A 20599-nucleotide genomic window follows, 5' to 3' on the forward strand; every position below is an offset into this window, starting at 1 on the left:
TGAAAAAGTAGTAGAGAAGATGAGGTAAATCAGGAAATTGTGATTAAGTGCTCCGTTTAGGTTTATAAAAGCCTGCAGATTATAGGAGGAAGGGCAGAGAGAGGGAGGGAAGGGGTTCCACAGTTTAGAAGTGCTGGGAGAGGGAAGATGTCTGCGATGAGTCTTGATTTCAATACAATAATATTTACAATGCTTTCAAACAGATCCTGCAATTTTGATTATATTCCCAACAGATATACAACCACTACCAAATGTGTTTTATTTTTTTAAAAAGCAGTACATGGAAATGTGACGAGGCCTACCCAGTCATGCTCTGTGAGAACGGCAGAGTAGTAAAGGCTTCTGCACAGTTCTCATTACACTCAGCTACGGCAGTGCATTAGATACAGAAAGGAGCCAGTGTTTCATTCACCAACCTCTTCTATGGCAGCTTATGCATTTTCAAGCAACATCAAAAAAGGTACCAAATATTTTCAGTGTAACTTTATCACATTTTGTTGGCAAAATGCAGAAAGGAAGAACAAAAGAGATACCATCTGAACTCTACAGCTATAGCACGAGTAAAACTGATACTTCATCGTTTTTCATATAGTTCAGCAACAGATATTTCCCAGTTGATAGGATCGCACGCATTCTCCATAATCACACCAGCAAAATAATCAAATCATTAATAAACGATAACATCAATGTTTCCCCGCTCCCCCCCCCCCCGCCACCCAAACAATACGTCTTCTGCACATGCTTAGTTGGACCATTCATGCTCCAAGTCATAAGTCACTCTGGCATCACAAAAACCTGTTACAGTCAACTCTTTACAGATATTCAGTACAATGACTGCTAAATCCAGACAATAAAATACCAATAAACACATAGTAAATATATTTACAATATACAATCCAATCTGCACCAAAGATGAACATGGTTAAGTGTACTTGTTGCAGCTTCAGATTCTTCTCCGATACTGTTATAATTCAGTCTTTGAATAAAGATGAAGATTTTGTGAAGATGAAAAAGGTATAATCCATTTTTTCCAAAATATAAATGGGTTTTACAAAGTTCTTGTGCAAGGTCCAGTGGTCCTTGTGACAACAACAAATACAGTACGAATACAACTAACTCTTCTTGTGGAGGAATTTCATTTTATTTCCTGCAAGAAATGTTGAGTTTCATTAGTGTGGTTATACAGAAAAAATAAATTCCAGACGTTCCTCAAAACAAAGGCCGCATTTGTGGGATCTTACTGGGGATTTCAGTTTTTATACCTGTTTTTGTTACAAGGACGATAAAGAACTTGTTCAGATTAATGCTTATGTTGTCCTATAAGATGCATCATTCCCTGACCATAAGGGTAGGCAGATGACCTGTTCCCAGTCCTCTTTATAACCTGTGGTTGGGAGTTGCATGGGATTCCCTTGGTTTGGGTTGCTTTTCTGATATCCCTTCCTGCCTTGAGAAAGTGTCTAATTTTTACTTGGTGCCCACCTACCCCTCCTCCTGGATACCTTCATAGAATCAAATGATACAGCAAAGAAGGCGGCCATTTGGCCCATTATTCCTGTGCCAGCTCTTTGAAGGATTAGTCCCATTCTCCCTCCCCCCTTAGCGCTGCAAATTTTTCCCTTTCAAGTATTTATCCAATTCCCTTTTTGAAAGTTATTACCGAACCCGCTTCTAACACCCTTTCAGGTAGTGCATTCCAGATCATAATACAGGAAACTTTCTGGTATCTGGCACGGACGGGACTGACGTGGTGCCGGTTCATCAACAATTCCGGATAACCGAACGCTATAGTAAAAGATACGGACCTTAGAGCTCTGTATAAAGCAACAAACCCTGTTGCTTAGCAACAGCTTCAGAACAACATCCACAAGTTGCAAGCGTCTCTGTAGCTTAGCAACAGCTGCAGCCAAACCCTTGCCTTCCTCCATTTGTTGCTGTGCAAGTAATAAAAGTTACCTTAACCGACTCCTGAATTTTGCCGGTTAACCGACATTTCCAGTTATTTAGGGGCCGGTTAATTGAAAGTTTCCTGTAACCCACTGTTTTTTTTAAAATTCCCATCTCGCCTTTGGTCGTTTTGCCAATTACCTTAAAACTGTGTCCTCTGGTTACCAACCCTTCTGCCACTGGAAAAAGTTTTTCCTTATTTACTCTTATCAAAACCCTTAATTATTTTGAACACCTCTATCAAATCTCCACTTAACCTTCTCTGCTCTAAGAAGAACAACCCCAGCTTCTCCAATCTCTCCACATAACTGAAGTTCCTCATCTCTGGTACCATTCTAGTGAATCTCCTCTGCACCCTCTCCAAGGCCTTGACATCCTTCCTAAAGCATGGAGCCCAGAATTGGGCACAATACTCCAGCTCGGGCCTAACCAGTGATTTATAAATGTTTAGCATAACTTCCTTGCATTTGTGCTCTATGTCCCTGTTTATAAAACCAAGGATCCCATATGCTTTTTCTAACAGCCTTCTCAATTTATCCTGCCACCTTCAAAGATTTGTGTACATACTCCCTCCAGTCTCTCTTTTACAATTTAGTTTATATTGTCTCTCCTCATTCTTCCTAGCAAAATGTATCACTTCACACTTCTCTGTGTTAAATTGCATCTGCCATGTGTCTGCCCAATTCATCAGTCTGTTTTTGTCCTCATGAAGTCTGTTACTATCCGCCTCACTTTTTACTACATTTCTGAGTTTTATGTCATCTACAAACTTTGAAATTATGCCCTGTATACCCAAGTCCAGGTCATTAAGATATATCAAAAAGAGCAGTGGCCCAAATACCGACCCCTGGGGAACACCACTGTGTACATCCCTCCAGTCTGAAAAACAACCATTCACCACTACTTTCTGCTTTCTGTCTCTTAGCCAATTTTGTATCCGTACAGCCATTGTCCCCTTAATCGCATGGGCTTTAATTTTAATAACAAGTCTATTATGTGGTACTTTATCAAATGCCTTTTTAAAGTCCATATACTGTACACATCATCTACCCTCTCTGTTACTTCATCAAAGAACACAATCAAGTTAGTCAACACAATTTGCCTTTAACAAATCCGTGCTGGTTGTCATTTATAAACCCATATTTTTCCCAGTGACAATTTGATGTTTATGCCAATTTTCTTGTACTACAACCTTGGTCCATTATTTTCATTTTTATCATAGAATAGAGTAATAAAAAAATTACAAGCTCCACCCATTTGTACCTGAATTTTGCATTTCAGGTCCTACTACCAGCTTAGGACCCCCCCCCTGATTTGAATATATATGGAGCTTATCGCCTGTTTCAGGTGGGTGCCCCAGACGAGTAAAAGTCACCTGAGCCAATATAATATCCAGTGTGCTTCCAACGCAGTTCGGGCATGGCAGCTCACAATCCAAAATTTGGAGATCTAACACCAATTTTACAGCAGAAAAATGGGAGCTGGTTATACGCCAGCCCTGTATCCTAATGTAAACTATTCTCTCGGCAGTTCTGAAATCTTGTGCAAATGTACACTCACCAAGACCTTTTAGAAATTTGTTCACTCCACTCTGTTCTGTGTCTGGCAACTCCTCCAAATATTGTTCAACTCTCTGCTCAAATAGACCTAAGGGGAAGAAAATAAAACACCACTAAATGAGGCCTTAAAAGCAGTTCCAATTTAATGAATGTTTTCTATCAACCGCTAAAATAGAGCTCAAAGCTATTAGAAAATTAAGTTAGTGATGTACACAGTGTAGCACGGTTCCTAATGAGAGATTAATTGATCTAAATTACCAGTAAGTTTAGCATGAGATTCACCATATTTCAGTCTGCCATCCCTGAGTGACTATAATTACTGCAAAAATAATTAATCTCATGACATTTGGAGACTCAAAGATCTTAGAAATCAATGTTTAGCGTCATAGATCTATATCTCCCTCACGGGTTTAGTGGGGAGAATTGTTTATATCTTCAATTGGTGGACTCTAGCAAGCTTTCCTGGTGATAGTAAGTTCACCAAAAGCACAAACCTGCAAAGTTCATTGTCCAAAAATTGTAGAGAAAGCCATATCTGAGGAGTCCTACTGAATGGTAGCATACTGGCAAAAATATTTTAACCACTTCTTGATGGGCATATTGCTGTCACCAACTTTACAATTCAGTGGCCAAGATTTCCTCTGTACGCTTATAACTAAATTGTGAACTCTTTTATTTAAAAAAAAACCACATTTAAAAAAATATTTTGCTACAAATTGTGCAGAGGAAATCTTCCCAATGTTTGCATTTTGTTTACTGGAGCAAATATTGAAACTACCTAGTAAGTGAAATGGCAGAGGTTGAAACTGTCCCAAGTCTTTTGCTGCAGAGCATGTCTGTCTTGAGTGCGGTCATTGCAGGCTGGGTGGCCTTACTCAGCTGCCAGCAGCTACAAATGGCAAGGTTTAGTTTTACAAGCATTTCAACAGAAAATGGAGCCACCAGGTTTTAAATATTTCCAGCCAAATAAGATATGCCTGAGGGTGAACTCTGCTCACCATTAGCAGCAATGAGACCAAGCCTATGTCTGCTATAGCCAGCTTGTCACATGGCCAGGTCACTGGAACCTGGTGAGGACAAAGTCAGACACAGTAAGGTTAAAGCGGTGGCACTTACATTGTGCTAGGGAGGTATTTTCAGAGAGGGCACAAGAAAAAGCTTCACCTGCAACAAAATGGAAGGTTCATCCTCTCAATAACCTATTTGGCACATGACTTAGGTGTCTGAAAGCACTTAGTCTGAGACTTAAGGATACTGGCAATTCTTCACGTCCAATTACATCATCCTTATGGCAAAATGAAGAATTCAGTGTTCAAGACAATCAGGAAGAAAACGATTTCTGATCTCTGTCATGAATAATCAATATTAATTTAAAGCTTCATTTAAGAACTGTTTAAAGTTTAAATTCAGAAAGGTTTAGAATTGATCATTGCATATCCTGGTTTGTTTTATGCTTAATTGTGAATTGTGTTTTGATGTAACTACATGTTGATTTGATATTGCTGGTATGAGTTGTAACATGCTGGAACTATTAACAACTTCCTTTGCTATGGTTGTTCTAGTCTCTGAAGTGGTGTAAGCATTTTTCTTTTGTCTGACCGTCTGTAAAGTGACTTTGCAATCTTAACCCAGTTCATAGTGGGTTTGAGCTGACAATTGGCAATCTCCCTTAAATGGCCATGAGGACTTCCGAATGTGAAAAATGCCACCCCTCCCCTTCCCCCTCCCCCCGACCCCCATAGGGCCATCCCAGAAATATTGGTGCTGGTTCAGGTCCTAGTTTTCAACTGTTCCAGCAAATTCGCATTGGAATGGCTGTGGATTTTTGGTCTCAAGTAGTTGAGGGAACCTTTCCTTCTAGACATCTGTATTCAAATCTGTATGATTGTTGTATGTCAATCACCCTCTTGTTTTCTGAGATCAAGGAATGCAAAGATGGATGTTCCTTACCCTTTTCCTGTGGAACAATTAGTTCCCTAGGGGCAAAGGTGAGGAAAAAGAGGCATTAAAAAATTGGTTTGCTGGGTCTCGGCCCCTTCTATATTTCCCCAGGCTTTCCAGGGTTCTTGTTGAGGGTGGAGCTGGGACTGCACCTGCAGTAGATGCAGGTCCATTAGAGACATTCAAATAGGCGAGATGTGACATTCCCAGCCTTTGTCCTCATTTTCTGTTACGACCCCAGTGCAAGGATGCCCAAGAAACATGGAGCTGTCGCCTGCCCCTGAGCCCCGCCAACAGGCGTTCCGCAGGGGTCGTGAAGACAGGCCGAAGAATGGACATCGTGGGGCAGGTTTTGCGGTGGGTATGACGGCGTACTCTGAGAGTATGGTGTCATACCGCATTTGAAACATACCTCAAGTTCGGGATTTCCGCATGCGCTTGCCCTAAATCCCGAACTTGCGATCTGTCAAGGTACGCCTTGGCAGATGATCTGCACTGATGGGGAAATACTAATTGCTGGTGCAGAGTTGGGCTAATTGCCCACCAACTGCCCAGCAATTACATCCGAATATTTTATGTTTAGTAAAAGCAGGCGCAGGAGCCTGTTTCACTGTGGAAGGAACCCATTTGAGTGCGTCTGAAAGGATTGTTAACCATTCTGGTATCACTTCACAATAAAATACATGTACCTTGTGGCAACATTTAAAAAAATATAAAATATGACAATATTTAAAAATATCAATGTTTTCTGCACTCCAATTGTATGATTCTTAGTATAAAATATAAATAACGTAACATTTAATACACTTCCCAAGTGATAGAAATTGTGTTGCTTGTATGTGTTTACCAAGGGAAGAGTGAGTGAGGTGACCTGACAACAGCAGGTTAAATGGTACGCTAATTAACCAGTGTTTATGTTCTGGGTTACGTGATGATACAAGGGAAAAGAAAAGAACCATGAACTTAAGTTTTCATGCACACATCCGTGCCCCTAACCCTGATCTTCAATATGCAAAGTGTCTGTTAAGTGATGATGTGTGTGGTCCATTGCGTCTGAACCTTAACCAGGGAGTTATCAGTCCACAGTTACTACCCAGCACCGTAATACCTGGAGAATCTGGTCTGGCTTAAATCTCTTGCAAAGGAAGGCTTGTGATAGAGTGGAGACTGCCTGGCAGGACCGTGAGCACAAACTAAAAGCCAGTGGAATTGGCAGCACAAACCAGCTAATAGAAGGTTGAACAGCTAAACAATTTATTTCACTTTAGTAAACAGCCAAAGGACGAGAATCTTTCCATTGACCTCAAATTATCTTTTTAACCTTCAAGTGGAAAACAGATGCCAAATTATTGTTGGTATTTTGTTATATAATTTTAACAAAATGCTCATATATTAAATAAGTCCAAGTACCAGTTTAATTAAAAGTTTTTAAAATGCAATTTCAGTGGAAGAGACTGAAAGAAGTTTCTGTGGGCATGACTTCCCTTACACATAGGCTGTACGCTGCGCTCCTGGCCTCCCTGATGTAATAGGCTGCTCACAACTCTGCAGCGCCGAAGAGCAAGTCTACGTGTGGGGCCTCGCATAAGGTAAGTTCGTATTCTTTTCGTAGGTCGGCAGCGTACTCCGTAGCTACGCCGCCGACCGCAATTTTTGGGCCAGTGTGCCTCACTTCCTGCTCCTTTTGCTTGTGCTGGGCTCTTCCATGGGGGGAACCTGGGCTTGAGTGCCCATGGGCCATGAAAATGGCCTAGAATAGGAAATTGCGACACTCCCATGCCTGGACACGAGCAATACACTTCAGGCTGTGGTGGGGGCAGGAAATTTGCCCCATAATCTTAAAGGTTATTCCTGCTCAACAGTTTTATTTGTATCACTCTACCACAGCTCATGTGCAACTGGTCTCGTGGAGCTCTGCAGGCCAATGCAAGTACACATGTAGAAGACTTACAGACATGAGTCCAGGTTCAGTAGAGTTGTCGCAGTGTTGTGTCTTTTGTTATTTTTCTACCTGAAGTGGGAGTATGAGTTAAAAAGTTTTGTAAAAATAATGGAACCTGCTGTACTGCCTCTTGTTACTGTTTATCTATTACTTTTAATAAACCCCTTCCTTGGTTTATAGTCTAAGCCTTGGTCTGATGGAGTGTTATTCTTATGCTATCCGATGTCTAGGAGATCATGAGAGGGATTGTTTCATGTGTAGTAAGCTAAATGCAATAACAAAGATTTCTGTTCAACCCCTGGGCAACATTACAGTACCAGATACTGTGCCCATGAGGTTTGGTCCACAGGGAGCGAGGACTTCCCCATGGGAATGGTCCATTGTGCTGATTTTTTGGAAAACGATGGTTAGTGCCTCAACTAACTCCTCTCCAACATCCTTCTGGGATAAGCATCATTTAGGTCTAGTGAACTTTCTACTTCCAGGCCATTAACATTTTTAACACTGTTTCCTTTGGAACATTTATCTCCAGTAGTGCTTCTTCCAAGTACAAGATGGTCCTTTTCATCTCATCTTTAACTATCCCTTTACTTCTTCTGTGCTTATATAAAGCTTGTACTATTTGCTTTTGCATTGACCACCAGTCTTTTATTCAAAATTCTTCCTTGTATTGCTAATTATTTTTTTAAACTTCCCTTCTGTATTATATTTCTCAGTTTTCTTCTGTATTATTCCTCCGATATTTATCAATCGCATAATTTGGGAGCTTAAATTTGGATCTTGCTGTGCTGTACCTGACAATGAGTTTGGGGGGGAAGGATTTGTATTTCATTCCTCGGCATTGACATCTCTCAGCTTGTGTGTGGGGGAAGCGAACAAGCAAAACAAAAATAGCTAAACAATGGTGTAGAGATAATGATAAATTATAGCTGATGAATGATGTAGTTTACACAGAAGTAAACAATTTGAGAGTTTTAATGCTTGTGGGGCACTACAGAGAAGCAGAAGATGAATGGTGTAACAAGTAGTGAAAAATCAGGGCCATAGCTTAACACTAAAAGCAATTGTCCGTGTGAGGACAATAAAGCTCTGTTCCATTTGGCAGCTTTCGCATGGTGGTATTTGTCCTGGAGTACCAGAGGAGGAATAATTGCATATGTTGGAAGCTAAAGCGATCACTCCCTCCCTCTTAAAGCTCCCATCATTCCACTTCAATTGGAACAAGGCTGCTCCAATGTCCCATTCTATCATAGTCAGTTGGTCTGTACTTTGTGATTTTTGTAATCTTAAAATTACTGCATTAATTTTAAAAGTTCAAGTGCTGTCCAACCTTGTGTAACACGAATGACCTGTCCATGTATTATTACCACCTTCTTACAGTGTGGCACTTGAACGCTTTGCCTCTTCTAACAAGAGAGCTGCCCCATCCGACAATTAGTTTTTGTACCAATAATTAGCATCAATTGGGTGCATTGTGGCATTAACTGAGTTTTGTGACAGGCAAAATGTTCTTAAATTGCACTCTTTTAAATGGCTCGGGTCAATCTGTCACCAGTCATTGGCTCTATTATCAGGTCTATATTATTGCGTTCTTTGTTATTTTGCTTCTGATTTTTTAAGTCTTTACAATTATGTGTCTGTTTTGCTCCCAGAACAGGACATCCCTGGATATGTCAAAATAAAAGCCAGCTGGTTATACTGTACTGGTTACTGCACAGTGATACCATCTCCACTCTCTCGATATAAACCATATGCTGCTCAAATCACTGGCTTTTTCTTTGAAGGATCAAAGATAAGCATTAAGCTGCACACAATCGTCTGGTAGACTTTTATTGTGTTTATTATATCATTGCATGGTGTGTGCGGCACTTTCAGGGAAGTAATCAGGCTTGAAATTCCTCTTTTAACAAAACTGGGGAGAATGCCTGTTTTTTACAGTAATTAACTACAGACAAAATCGTAGGAATGTGCAGGTTTAACGGGTATGATTTTAAAATGTGCTTTTGTTAGTGGGTTATTAATTATGGAAAAATGTAGAATTTCTCCTGCATCCCCAAAATTCTTGTTTAACTTGGATAGTCCCACTATTTCTTATTTTTCATCCCACCCTTTCCTAGATCCTCTCATTTCATAAATAGTGCATTATTCATTTCGCTGTGTTCATTATGTATTTTTATCACATCCATTCTCTCATAATGGCCCAGATATTCCGACCCCTACGGGTGGGTACACGCTATGTACCCACCCGTAGGGACACCGGAAATGCCGGTTTCAGGCATGCACAGCACATGCGCTGAAAACCGGCATTTCTGATCTGTCAAGAATGGTCTTGACAGATCCTCTGGCTGCCCAGGAGAAGGGCCTCTGCGGGCGGAGAGTTCTGCTTTTTGGAGACCCTCTGCCCGCAGAAAACCCTTACAATTCTTATACCTGGTAAAAGCGTAAGGCCTGCTTTTACCAGGATAAGAGTTGAAAAAAAGTTTTAAAATATTTTTTTCCACTGATTTATCATTTAAAAATACTTCAAAAAAGGTAAGTTTATTTTTAGCCCTGTAAAAAACTTTAAATTATTATTTTCAAAAAAATACATTTTTGTTTAAATTAATTTATTGTAATTTCAAGTAATTTTAAAAATGTGATTAAAAAAAAAATTATTTAAAGTTTTACTATGTTTTTGGGGTGATCTCCATTCATATATTTGACAGGTCTTTCTGTCAAGTGTATGAAGGGAAATTCCCTTCTGTGATTGGCTCCCCATGGCCCACATGATCCCAGGGACGCTGCGAACTACATGCGCCCCTGGGATACGTGGGCCCTGCACATTTCAAGTTTGGAGAGGCCCAGGAGCGGAAGCGTGTGCGTCCCGGGAACCCTCGGGTAAGGGCGTAGATTTTTCCAGATCGCAGGCCTCCGCCCGCAGGAGGCCTGCGATCGGAAAATACGGGCTAATATCTGTAATGGTGTGACCACAACAACAACTTGCACTCATAACATAGCAAAACATCCCATATAGAGGAGGGAATGAATATCCACCAAGAGGTGAGAAGGTGACTGTTGATGTGGTCAAAGAGATAGGCTTTAAGGTGGCTTTTGAAGAAGGAAGGTGGGGTTGATGGGTGTGCAGCACTTGCGTGATAAGATGCAAGCAAAGGATTTTTGGATGAGTTGGAGTTTGTACAGGATAGAGCTACACAAAAGATAACCCCATCTCATCAAGAATGAAGAAGTCCAAGTTTGCAGTAATGGTGTAATGTGTTATAGAAACACACCTGGAACAGTTCTTAGGTAGATGGATACAAAGAGGTACATGTTGCCCAGTGGGGATGGCTATGCAAAATGGTACATTAATAAGGTAATTAGAATAGTATGACCCATGGAAAGGAAAGTTCAGTAGACTATTCTTTGAGACCTCAACTAGTAGAAAGATAGATAGGCAGTTTTTTTATGCACTTGGAATGCAATAATGTGTAATGATGGATGTTCGAAATTTTAGTACATTTAAACTGTGAAAATCAGCTATCAATACAACAGATTTTAGTCTTCCAAACTTGGGTTGTGTCCAGTAAAACTATTTTGAACTGTATATACTGGGGTGAATTACTGGTGGTTACAGACCTGTCACTGAGGGTAGGAGCAATTTGAGCTGATGAATTAAGAATATGGACATATTAAAGCACATCGCATTTAGTACTAAACTTCCAAAGTGTATTGGCACCAGAACACTAAAAAAAAAAGAGACAATCTGGAATGTGTAAATTGTGAAGTGTACTGTGGTGATATTAGTGTAGGGCTAAAGACTGTGCCCTTAGCTGCTTCAGCTCTACCTTTTGCCCTGCACTTTCGCAGTTCTCTGTCCTGTATGAATCCAGCAAACATCTGCGACTCCATGAAGACCTCTAGAAACCGTCGGATACTCTTGGAAGCCACTGACTTGCGGAAAGCTTCTCTTTGGAATATTCGTTCATTCCTCTCATTTTGGGTCAGAAATAAAGAATAATGGCCAATAGTTTCCACAAAGAAGCGAATGAAGGCTTCTGAGACCAGATTGTTCAGTGTGTTGCACTCTGGGGGGGAAAGAGATAAAGGAAAATTTCATTATCGAGGTTTTTTAGGCTTAGCTTTTCACCCCTTTTCTGTAATTCTATTCCCTTTCCTGTTTGCAACACGGGCGGATCCCACAACACTGGTGATAGCAGACAAGCAGTTGTTTAAAAGTCGTGAGTTACAACTTTCATTTCTGGCTGTCAGGCATTCCCCAATGCCTGGAGAAGATCTGTCTAGGTGAAAGAGTGGAAAACAGTCTAATTATGGCCAGAATAAATATGTCCATGCCAAACATCAGTGTTTTGGGGGCCTGACAAGATCAGCACAGACTGGTCCCCTCTTCCACCCTTCCAAGTTCTGCTCCTCCCTGAATCTGGCTGTGGAAACACAGGTCCAGGTCCTTCTCTCCTTTTGGTGTCACTGCCAGTGCTACCAGCAGGGATTGAGGCCTCTGTGCACTGTTAGGAGTTCTTGCTTACAGTATATAGGGGTCACAATCCTGTCATTTGCCCTGATAACAGCATTGAGAGGAGAGAGGCAACCACTCCAGACTTGAAAGAGCAATAATGGAGTGGGGTAATCGGATGGGATTGAAACAGAGGGAATGGGTGGCGATGAAGGGGAGAGAAACGGATGACATTGAGGGAAGGGGAAAACGGATGGTAATGAAGATAAGAAGGAAGGGGCAGAAGCTGGAAACGATGCTTTGCGGGAGGAGAGAAGCTTGGAGTGGCACGTTGGGTGGAGGAGGATGGACAGTGTAGCATTTACTAAGAAGGAGGGAGAATGTCGGCTTGAATTAGTGGGAGATGCAGAAGAGTGCCAGCATGCAGACGGGGTGGAGGAAATCGTCCAAGTTTGAACTGAGGAAGTGGAAAAGGAGCACCAACTTAACTGGGTTGTAGGGAGAGAAGAGTGGCAAGTTGTGGGGGGAAAGTGGGGGGGGGGGGGGGGGGGGGGTTGAGAGGTAGAAGAGTGCCAGTATGAACTGGGGGAGTTGGAGAAGAGAGATCTGTGACAGGGTGGGGAGTTGGATGGAGTAGTGTCTCTGTTAACTGGGTCCAGACGGGGAGGACTTGATGTGCGAGAGTGACTGTTGAGGTAACCTTTGGGTAAATGATGGACTGGTTGGTGTGCCGAAAATACTACTGTCACTTTGTTTTTATTTTCTATAGATTAAACATCTATCAATTAGGAAGAACAAATGCACTAAAGTTAAACCAGAATGCATCATCAAATTTGTGCCTTCAGCATTTGTATTTCTCCTTTCATGTTTCTTTTCCTCCAGTACAAGTGATGGCCTTAAATTCCATGGGGATTTATCAGTTCCCCGCTATGACATCTGTGGGGGGGGGGGGGGGGGTGGTGCTCTGCTGGAGTCATGGTGGGAGAATGGTGGAAGCCCTACAGAATTTCAGGGCCACTGTGTGTAAAAACTACTTTAATTTACAAAGGCATTGTAACAATTTGTTCTTGTGTGTTAGGGCTGTTCTTGAGTTTGCAGCTTTTTGGGGCTGTTAGTTTTTATGAAACTCTTGGCCAGCTTCTTGGTTAGCAAAATGCAGCCAGCAGTACCAGAGACAGCTGTTGACATCATTGCTCAGGCACTGCTTCATGGAAAGGCACATAGGAAAACCAATTCTTAGGCTCATGAGGTGGGTCCAGGCTCCTTTGGAGGCAGGAGTGCTATGCTGTTTATTTCAGTGTACTGTCAGCAATAGCAGTACTGAAAGGTAAACGCAGTATGAGCGTAACAACTAAATTAATCTCATTGCCAAATGCTCATGTATATAAGAGTAAAAACATTATTACTTATTAATAAACTTGTCGGGGCAGAGTTTTGCTTACCCCCTCCAAATATTTGAATTTTGCTTCAAGATGGATTTTCGACATGAATGTGGTGCTTATCCATACTTCATCGAAACACTTCCGCACATCAAAGGGAATTAAGTTTGGAAGGAAATTACTTTTTAAAAATTGTCGTAAAGAAACATTTGAACAAATTCCTCACCATCGTCTGATTCACTGTCTGAATCCTGATTGACTAGTTCGTTCTTTTGCTCTAGAGCCTGCTCCAGAGCGGCCTGCAGTTTCCGTGGCAACAGTGAGTCCTCATCATCCATCTAAATAATCACAAATTAAATAGAACACACATTTCATCCACCCTGCTGTCCCCTTCACAATTTATCAAATAAAAGCTGCACTGCCTGCTTAATTTCTGTTTAAAGCTTTTGAGTGGCTCCTTTAAGGAGTACTGCCTTCATGCAAAAGTGTCTAGAAAACTAATTGTTTCTTTTACATATGATGTACTAATATAATTTTAAGTTGTGACAAAAAATAAGTAGTGCTCTTCTTCAAATACAAAAAGATTACTAAACATCTGTCTGGAAGACCATGCTTCTGTAGGAGATAGAGAACACATTTTTAAAGTTCCTGTTTGTTAAACTACACAATAACAACATTTTGGCACCAAAAAAAAACTCCAGTGTTATGACTAAATGCTCCTCATATAATGGTTTTAATGTATACTTCTAAGCCTGATCTTAACTCTCTTTCTAATAAATAAAATTATTGTATGGAGAGCCCCCTACCCCCCACATATGTGTGGCATGGATGCCAGGCAACTGGTGCCGGAGAGGGGAACACTCTGTCAGAGTTTGAACTGCTTATTTCATTTACTTTAAAGATTAATGTGTGTCTTTAATCAAAAGATCTTAATGGTTTGTTTGCTTAATGTAATTTGCAAGAATATTCCTTTTGATCTGAAAGAACTGTTTTGTCTCATTGTGAAGAGTTGTAAGTATTCTTATCTCTCACAAGATAATTTGGATGGTTGACACTGTATTTATAACATCTGGTCTCCAACTTTTGTTCAAAGCCTTATTGAATTTTTTTGAGAACAGCTGCATCAAAAAGATTTAACAGATGTTTAGACACCTAATGGGCAAAAGCAGGGAATGGCAGGTGAGTCCTCTCAAAAGTGGTTGATTGAACCCGACTGAAGGCAAATGAAGGTTTGAACAGGAGGGGACAAAAAGATGTTGGGGGAGAAATTCCCCATGAGGGCCATTTGGGGCGCTAAGTCAAAAATATTTGAAAAGTTAGCGCCATTTGAGAAATTCCCATTTTTTGCTCCAAGAGGGAAGTGGAACACTAAACCAAGCGCTCCACCTGCCTCTTGGAGAGCAAGAAGCAGGGAATGTTCCGACCCAGGGCGATGTGCTCAGCAGCAGCATGTGTGGCGCTGCCACGTTGCAGGGGCTCTTGCCTCAATTAAAGGGAAGGGCTCTCCGCTACGAGCTCTGCATTTTTTTGGCATCTGCTGGAGCATCGGGGTGTGGGAGTGCCGCACTCAAGCTGAGTGCCAGGCTGACCGATCGCGGCACTCAGCCCGCGTTCAGTGCTCAGAATTATTTTTTTTAAATTGGCGACTTTTTTCATGTTGGCCAGCCACCACGCCTTTGAATGGCGCCCCGCGAGCGGCCGGCCTCACTGTTCGCGACCCCTGCAGCAGTCGGTAACATCGCCTGGTGCTGTTGCGGGGCACGAGGGAGAATTTCTCTCCCAGGGAGCTGCGCCCGGAGATGATGTCATGATCTTCAGGCGCAGAAGATCAGGACAACACCCGGTAGCGCCGCCGCTAACCTCCCGTGGAATTTCGCAGGATGCGCAGTTATCGCCTGGGGTGGGGGGGGGGGCAAAAAGCTATTTGCGTCCCGTTAGCGCCTCCCACCAGAGGAGCAAACAAGGGGAATTTTGCCCCTGTGAGTTTGCTGTCAAAAACAGAATTTTGTTCATTATTTAACAAGACTACTTGAACTCGATCTGGAAGGAACATACAAAAATGTTGGACAGGAAAAGACCAGCTGTTCCATCTAACGTGTCCCATACAATCCAACACTCGCTACCCACCGGAGCCATGGAATCTCCTTGGAGATGTGAAAAACCAGATTAAAAACCCAAGACCAATAGGAAAAATCTGGTAAATTCCTCTCTGGTCCCTCAGGTGATCAAAACAACTTCAGGGGACCACACTGACTATCACCTGTACAAACATACAAAACTGTTGGACAGGAAAATACCAACTGGTCCATCTAGCCTGTCTCATATCATTGTAATGAACTGTAACTGACCCATTCTGGACTTTTGCACTGTATTTCTGTAAATAATACTAATAAGGGTGATTTCCTGAATCTGTACCAGATCTAATGCACTTGATCACCTAAGCAAATAAAATATCTGAAAACTGGGCAGCTCAAAGCTGCAAAGGAAACCATCCAATGTTCTTCCATTAATTTAAATGGAGAAACATTGGTTAGGTTCCTTTACAGAGGTGCATTCCAACCTGCCCAAATTTCCAATATTCACTGTGTCCAGGAAATCCAGTGCACTAGGGGGCAGACCCTGGAAAATCTCTCCTTTTAGTATTTGCTAATTGTTGTACTTCAATTTGCTATGTGTAAATAAAATTATTTGTGACTTTAGTCTGTATGTCTCCAATCTCTAGTAATGTTGCAGTTCAGAGAGTTGGGTTAGCATAGCATGGGACTACTTTGAATCCAGTAAACTGATTACTGCAAATGGGGTCATTGCTAGCTGTGAGGCAAAAATCTCTGAGAACAGAGTATAGCGAAGGTACAGGTTCCAGATCGCAGCAGATAAAAGTCAATTTACAGAAAATACTATTAGACATCAGAGAGAAATACCTGAAAATGTAATACCGGCCAAGAACCATTGGAATGGGGAGATGGGCATTACCAATTACATGTCGTAAGCAGCACCACCTTTAAGTGCCTTCCTGTGGAATGGAGTAACTAGGATCAAGGGCTAAACAGTTCCCTGTTCCCTCTGTCCTACTTCCCCCTGCTTAATTCGTGCTCAGCCACCCACATTGTCCACTGCACATTTTCTCCTCCTTTATCCACTCCTCTTGCCATTACTATACTTATTTCATGCATGAAGACCACTGCTGCTTCATTGATCTCATATTGTTCCAATTCTTGACCACCCAATTTCTCCTTCTCACTCCCAATATAATAATTACCAATGTCATCAAAACTTCCTATCCACTAGCTTGTTCCTCACATACTCCAAAACCTCAGTCATCATTTCTTTCTCACAAACCTGCTCTCAGCCCCTTCACCCTCCCAACTACTGTCCCATCTCTATCCTTCCATTTCTCGCAAAATTTCTAGAATGCCTAATTTTCTCTCAGCTGCGTTCTGGCTTTTAGTTGTTTGAATCCCTCCAATTAGGCTTCCACCATGCACAGCACCAAAGCTGCACTAACCTGGGAATCAGGGGGAAAACTTTCTGCTGGCTGGTGTCATACCTAGCACAAAGGAAGGTGGTTGTGGTTGTTGGAGGCCAATCCTCTCAGCCCCAGAACATCGCTACAGGAGTTCCTCAGGGCAGTCTCCTAAGCCCAACTATCTTCAGCTGCTTCATCAATGATCATGCCCTCTCCACCCATCATGGGGTCAGAGTGGGGATGTTCGCTGATGATTGCACAGTGTTCAGTTCCATTCACAACTCCTCAGATAATGAAGCAGTCCGTGCCCGCATGCAGCAAGACCTGGACGACATTCAGGCTTGGGCTGATAAGTGGCAAGTAACATTCGCGCCACACAAGTGCCAGGCAATGACTATCTCCAACAAGCGAGAGTCTAACCACCACCCCTTGACATTCAACGGCATTACCATCGCCAAATTTCCCCACCATCAACATCCTGGGGGGGTCACCATTGACCAGAAACTTAACTGAACCAGCCACATAAATACTGCAGCTACAAGAGCAGGTCAGAGGCTGGGTATTCTGCGGTGAGTGTCTCACCTCCTGACTCCCCAAATCCTTTCCACCATCTACAAGGCACAAGTCGGAAGTGTGCTGAAATACTCTCCACTTGCCTGGATGAGTGCAGCACCAACAACACTCAAGAAGCTCGACACCATCCAGGACAAAGCAGCCCGCTTGATTGGCACCCCATCCACCACCTTAAACATTCACTCCCTCCACCACCGGCGCACCATGGCTGCAGTGAGTACCATCTACAAGATGCACTGCAGCAAATCGCCAAGGCTTCTTTGACAGCACCTCCCAAACCCGCGACCTCTACCACCTAGAAGGACAAGGGCAGCAGGCGCATGGGAACACCATCACCTCCAAGTTCTCCTCCAAGTCATACACCATCCTGACTTGGAAATACATCGCCGTTCTTTCATCGTTGCTGGGTCAAAATCCTGCAACTCCTTCCATAACAGCACTGTGGGAGTACTTTCGCCTCATGGACTGCAGCAGTTCAAGAAGGCAGCTCACCAATAGCTTCTAAAGGGCAATTCAGGATGGGCAATAAATGCTGCCTTGCCAGCGACGCCCACATCCCAGGAATGGATTTTTAAAAATCAGTCACCAAGCGACTGCAACCAAGTCATTGTCTCTCCTTATTCTCCACTGCCAAAAATGCCATCTTTCTCAAAATCGCTCCTATATATCCTGCTCCATGAGAACAACTAGTTCTACTCTGATCAACTACACTTGGCCTTACTGTGAAGGAATAAGCCATATTTCAGAAAAATACACCATCCTATGATTTCTGACATTAATACATGAGAAACTGGGTTTAAAAATCTAAAAAACCTCAGAGACACAGACTGTAAACAGAAATACAGGCTTCTGAGATAAAGATCAGTTGTTTAACAAAGTTGTAAACATACAAGCTTTGAAATGGGAATTAGTTAAATATACTAAAACAATGACCCTATTGAAATGGCAGTTTGGTGATTCCAGAGGGTCTGGAGTTTGGGAAAAATGCAATGAAAAGACCCAAGTGAAGTGTTGGAAACCAACACGTTGAACAGAAACACAAACATTAAAAGGGGCATGTGCCTTTGAAAAGATGACATCAAGTAAAAGAAACACCTGCTGGTCAAATAGTTTTATGTTAAACTTGGAAGACAGGAAACATAAGATTAAATATGCAACCAATTGAGATAGCTAGAAAACAAGTAAACACTCAGTCAAAGTGTCTTTAATTTATACATAGTAAATATGATACTAACAAGAACACTTTGAAGATTTGACTTCAATAGATACACCAAGCAATTACATTGTGTTTGTATTGAACTTGGAGCAGTTAGGAGACTCAAAGTCTGTTAAACCAGCTAAAAGTGATATTAAGAATTGAATGGAAAATCTTTGATAAGAATGGCATCAAACAGAAACCATTGCTGTTATATTGTTTTTATGATGGTTTTTGAAACACCTAAAGGTAGAGACATAATTATGCATGCAGCAGTTGAATTGACAGTAAGAATAGAAAGCATTCAACAGAGAGAATGAATAAGACAATTAGCTTACATCAGCAGAGAACTTCAAAGAATAAACCACTGCAAAAAGGATATAAAAGATAGACCTTTTCAAACAGAAAGTCAGAAGTCGCTGAACAGGCCAAGCGTTTCTCAACTTTACAGGCACCATCTGTAAGTTTTTAACTTTGAGTCTCGGGGATCAAACGGTACTATAATTTGATTTTGGTGGATGTTCTGGATTTAGAGATAAGTACGAAATGTAGAAATGTAACGAAGTAAAGATTTGAGAATAAGGATCTCTGAGAAATAAGAAATGTAAACTATTTGTATTTTGAATTGTTAATGTTGCGACTGACTCAACAGCTGTTAAATGAATGTCAGCTCTTAAATAAAACTATATATTTTTAGAATTGACTCAAAGAGTATTTCTGTATAAACTCGTAAACCATATTTCTGTACACTCTTTTGTAAGGAGTTGCAGAATTCTGGGGGGTATTCCGGACCATCATAATATCCGGAAGGTTACAGTCTAGTTAAACTTACTAAAAGTGCTATCTGGAGGATGGTAACATCTTCAGTCGTTCCTTTCCTTTAGGGAGAGATAGCCTGAACCTTTAGACCCATTTAAGCATCTTATAGAATTCGGCTATCTCTAACTTTAGTTGAAGGTGAACGTCTGGGGAATATGCCTGATCTGGGGTAGCCCGGAAAGGGCTAGGACTTGTAATTTGGTTAACTCTAGGTTTCTGTCTGTGGCTTCCTCCTCCATTATTTAGATGGTACTCCTTGGCAATGTTATCCAAAATAATGGGGGTAGCTTTCACATTTAAGCTGTTGACAGCCAGCTGTACCTCATCACCTCCTCCATCAATCTCATGGCTGTTATCACCACTACCAATTCCCTAGCTAACATTAAGGTCCAGATGATCTAAAACTTTCTGCACCTTAACATTGACAAAATTATAGCCATCCTCTTTGGCTCCCACAAAAACATAAGAATTAGGAGCAGGAGTAGGCCATACGGCCCCTCGAGCCTGCTCCGCCATTCAATAAGATCATGGCTGATCTTCGACCTCAACTCCACTTCCCCGCCCGATCCCTTGATTCCCCTAGAGTCCAAAAATCTATTTAGCTCAGTCTTGAATATACTCAAAGACTCAGCATCCACAGTCCTTTGGGGTAGAGAATTCCAAAGATTCACAACCCTCTGATTGAAGAAATTCCTCCTCATCTCAGTCTTAAAAGGCCAACCCCTTATCCTGAGACTAGTTGTAGACTCTCCAGCCAGGAGAAACAATCTCTCAGTATCTATCCTGTTAATCCCCCTCAGGATATTATGGGGGAGAAATTCGGTGGGTTAACGCCTCCTGTTGGCGCTAACGGGGCGCTAACGACTTACCACCCAGGCGCGGCGAGATGAACGACTCCCGTGAACTTCGGTGAGAGGTTTGCAGCAGCGGTAAGACTTTGCGCCATGATCTCCTTCGCCCAGAGATCGTGACATCATGCGCATCATCCCAGCAGCACCCTGGTCCCGAACCTCAGTTCCACCCCCTGAAGCATCGCTGGGCAATGACACCGACAGCTGTAGGGGGCGTTAATAGGGAGGCCGGGCACTTTGGGGGCAAAAGTTAAAGGGGAGGTTGCCGAGGTAAGTACCTAAATCTCTGAAATGTTTCTGTTCAATTTTTTTTACTTCTGGGCCGCGATCGCTCAGCCCAGCACACTGCTGCAGTGCATCGGGCTGATCTGGCCGGATCATGGCTGCCGTCGGGGACCAGCTAACTGGTTCCAATGCAGAGCCTGCAGCGATGGCCCTTCCCTTTAACGGAGGGAAGAAGCCTCAGAACGCGGCGGC

General features: G+C 42.2%; 1 protein-coding gene across 1 annotated transcript in view; it reads right to left on the reverse strand.

Moving 5' to 3' along the window:
• Nucleotides 1-236: 236 nt before the first annotated feature.
• The window catches only part of dennd2b (DENN domain containing 2B), a 247031-nt gene continuing 226668 nt past the window's right edge, over nt 237-20599 (reverse strand). Inside the window, exons 15-18 of the mRNA XM_086007944.1 lie at nt 13445-13556; nt 11214-11453; nt 3508-3594; nt 237-1147 (exon numbers count right to left, since the gene is read on the reverse strand). Of these exons, the coding sequence (XP_085864070.1) occupies nt 1113-1147; nt 3508-3594; nt 11214-11453; nt 13445-13556 (474 nt within the window). The 3' untranslated portion in view covers nt 237-1112. The remainder of the gene's footprint in view (nt 1148-3507; nt 3595-11213; nt 11454-13444; nt 13557-20599) is intronic.

The sequence above is a fragment of the Somniosus microcephalus genome, chromosome 15 (assembly GCF_052327205.1).
Source record: "Somniosus microcephalus isolate GS21.2 chromosome 15, FLI_Smic_1.0, whole genome shotgun sequence".
NCBI lineage: Eukaryota > Metazoa > Chordata > Chondrichthyes > Squaliformes > Somniosidae > Somniosus > Somniosus microcephalus.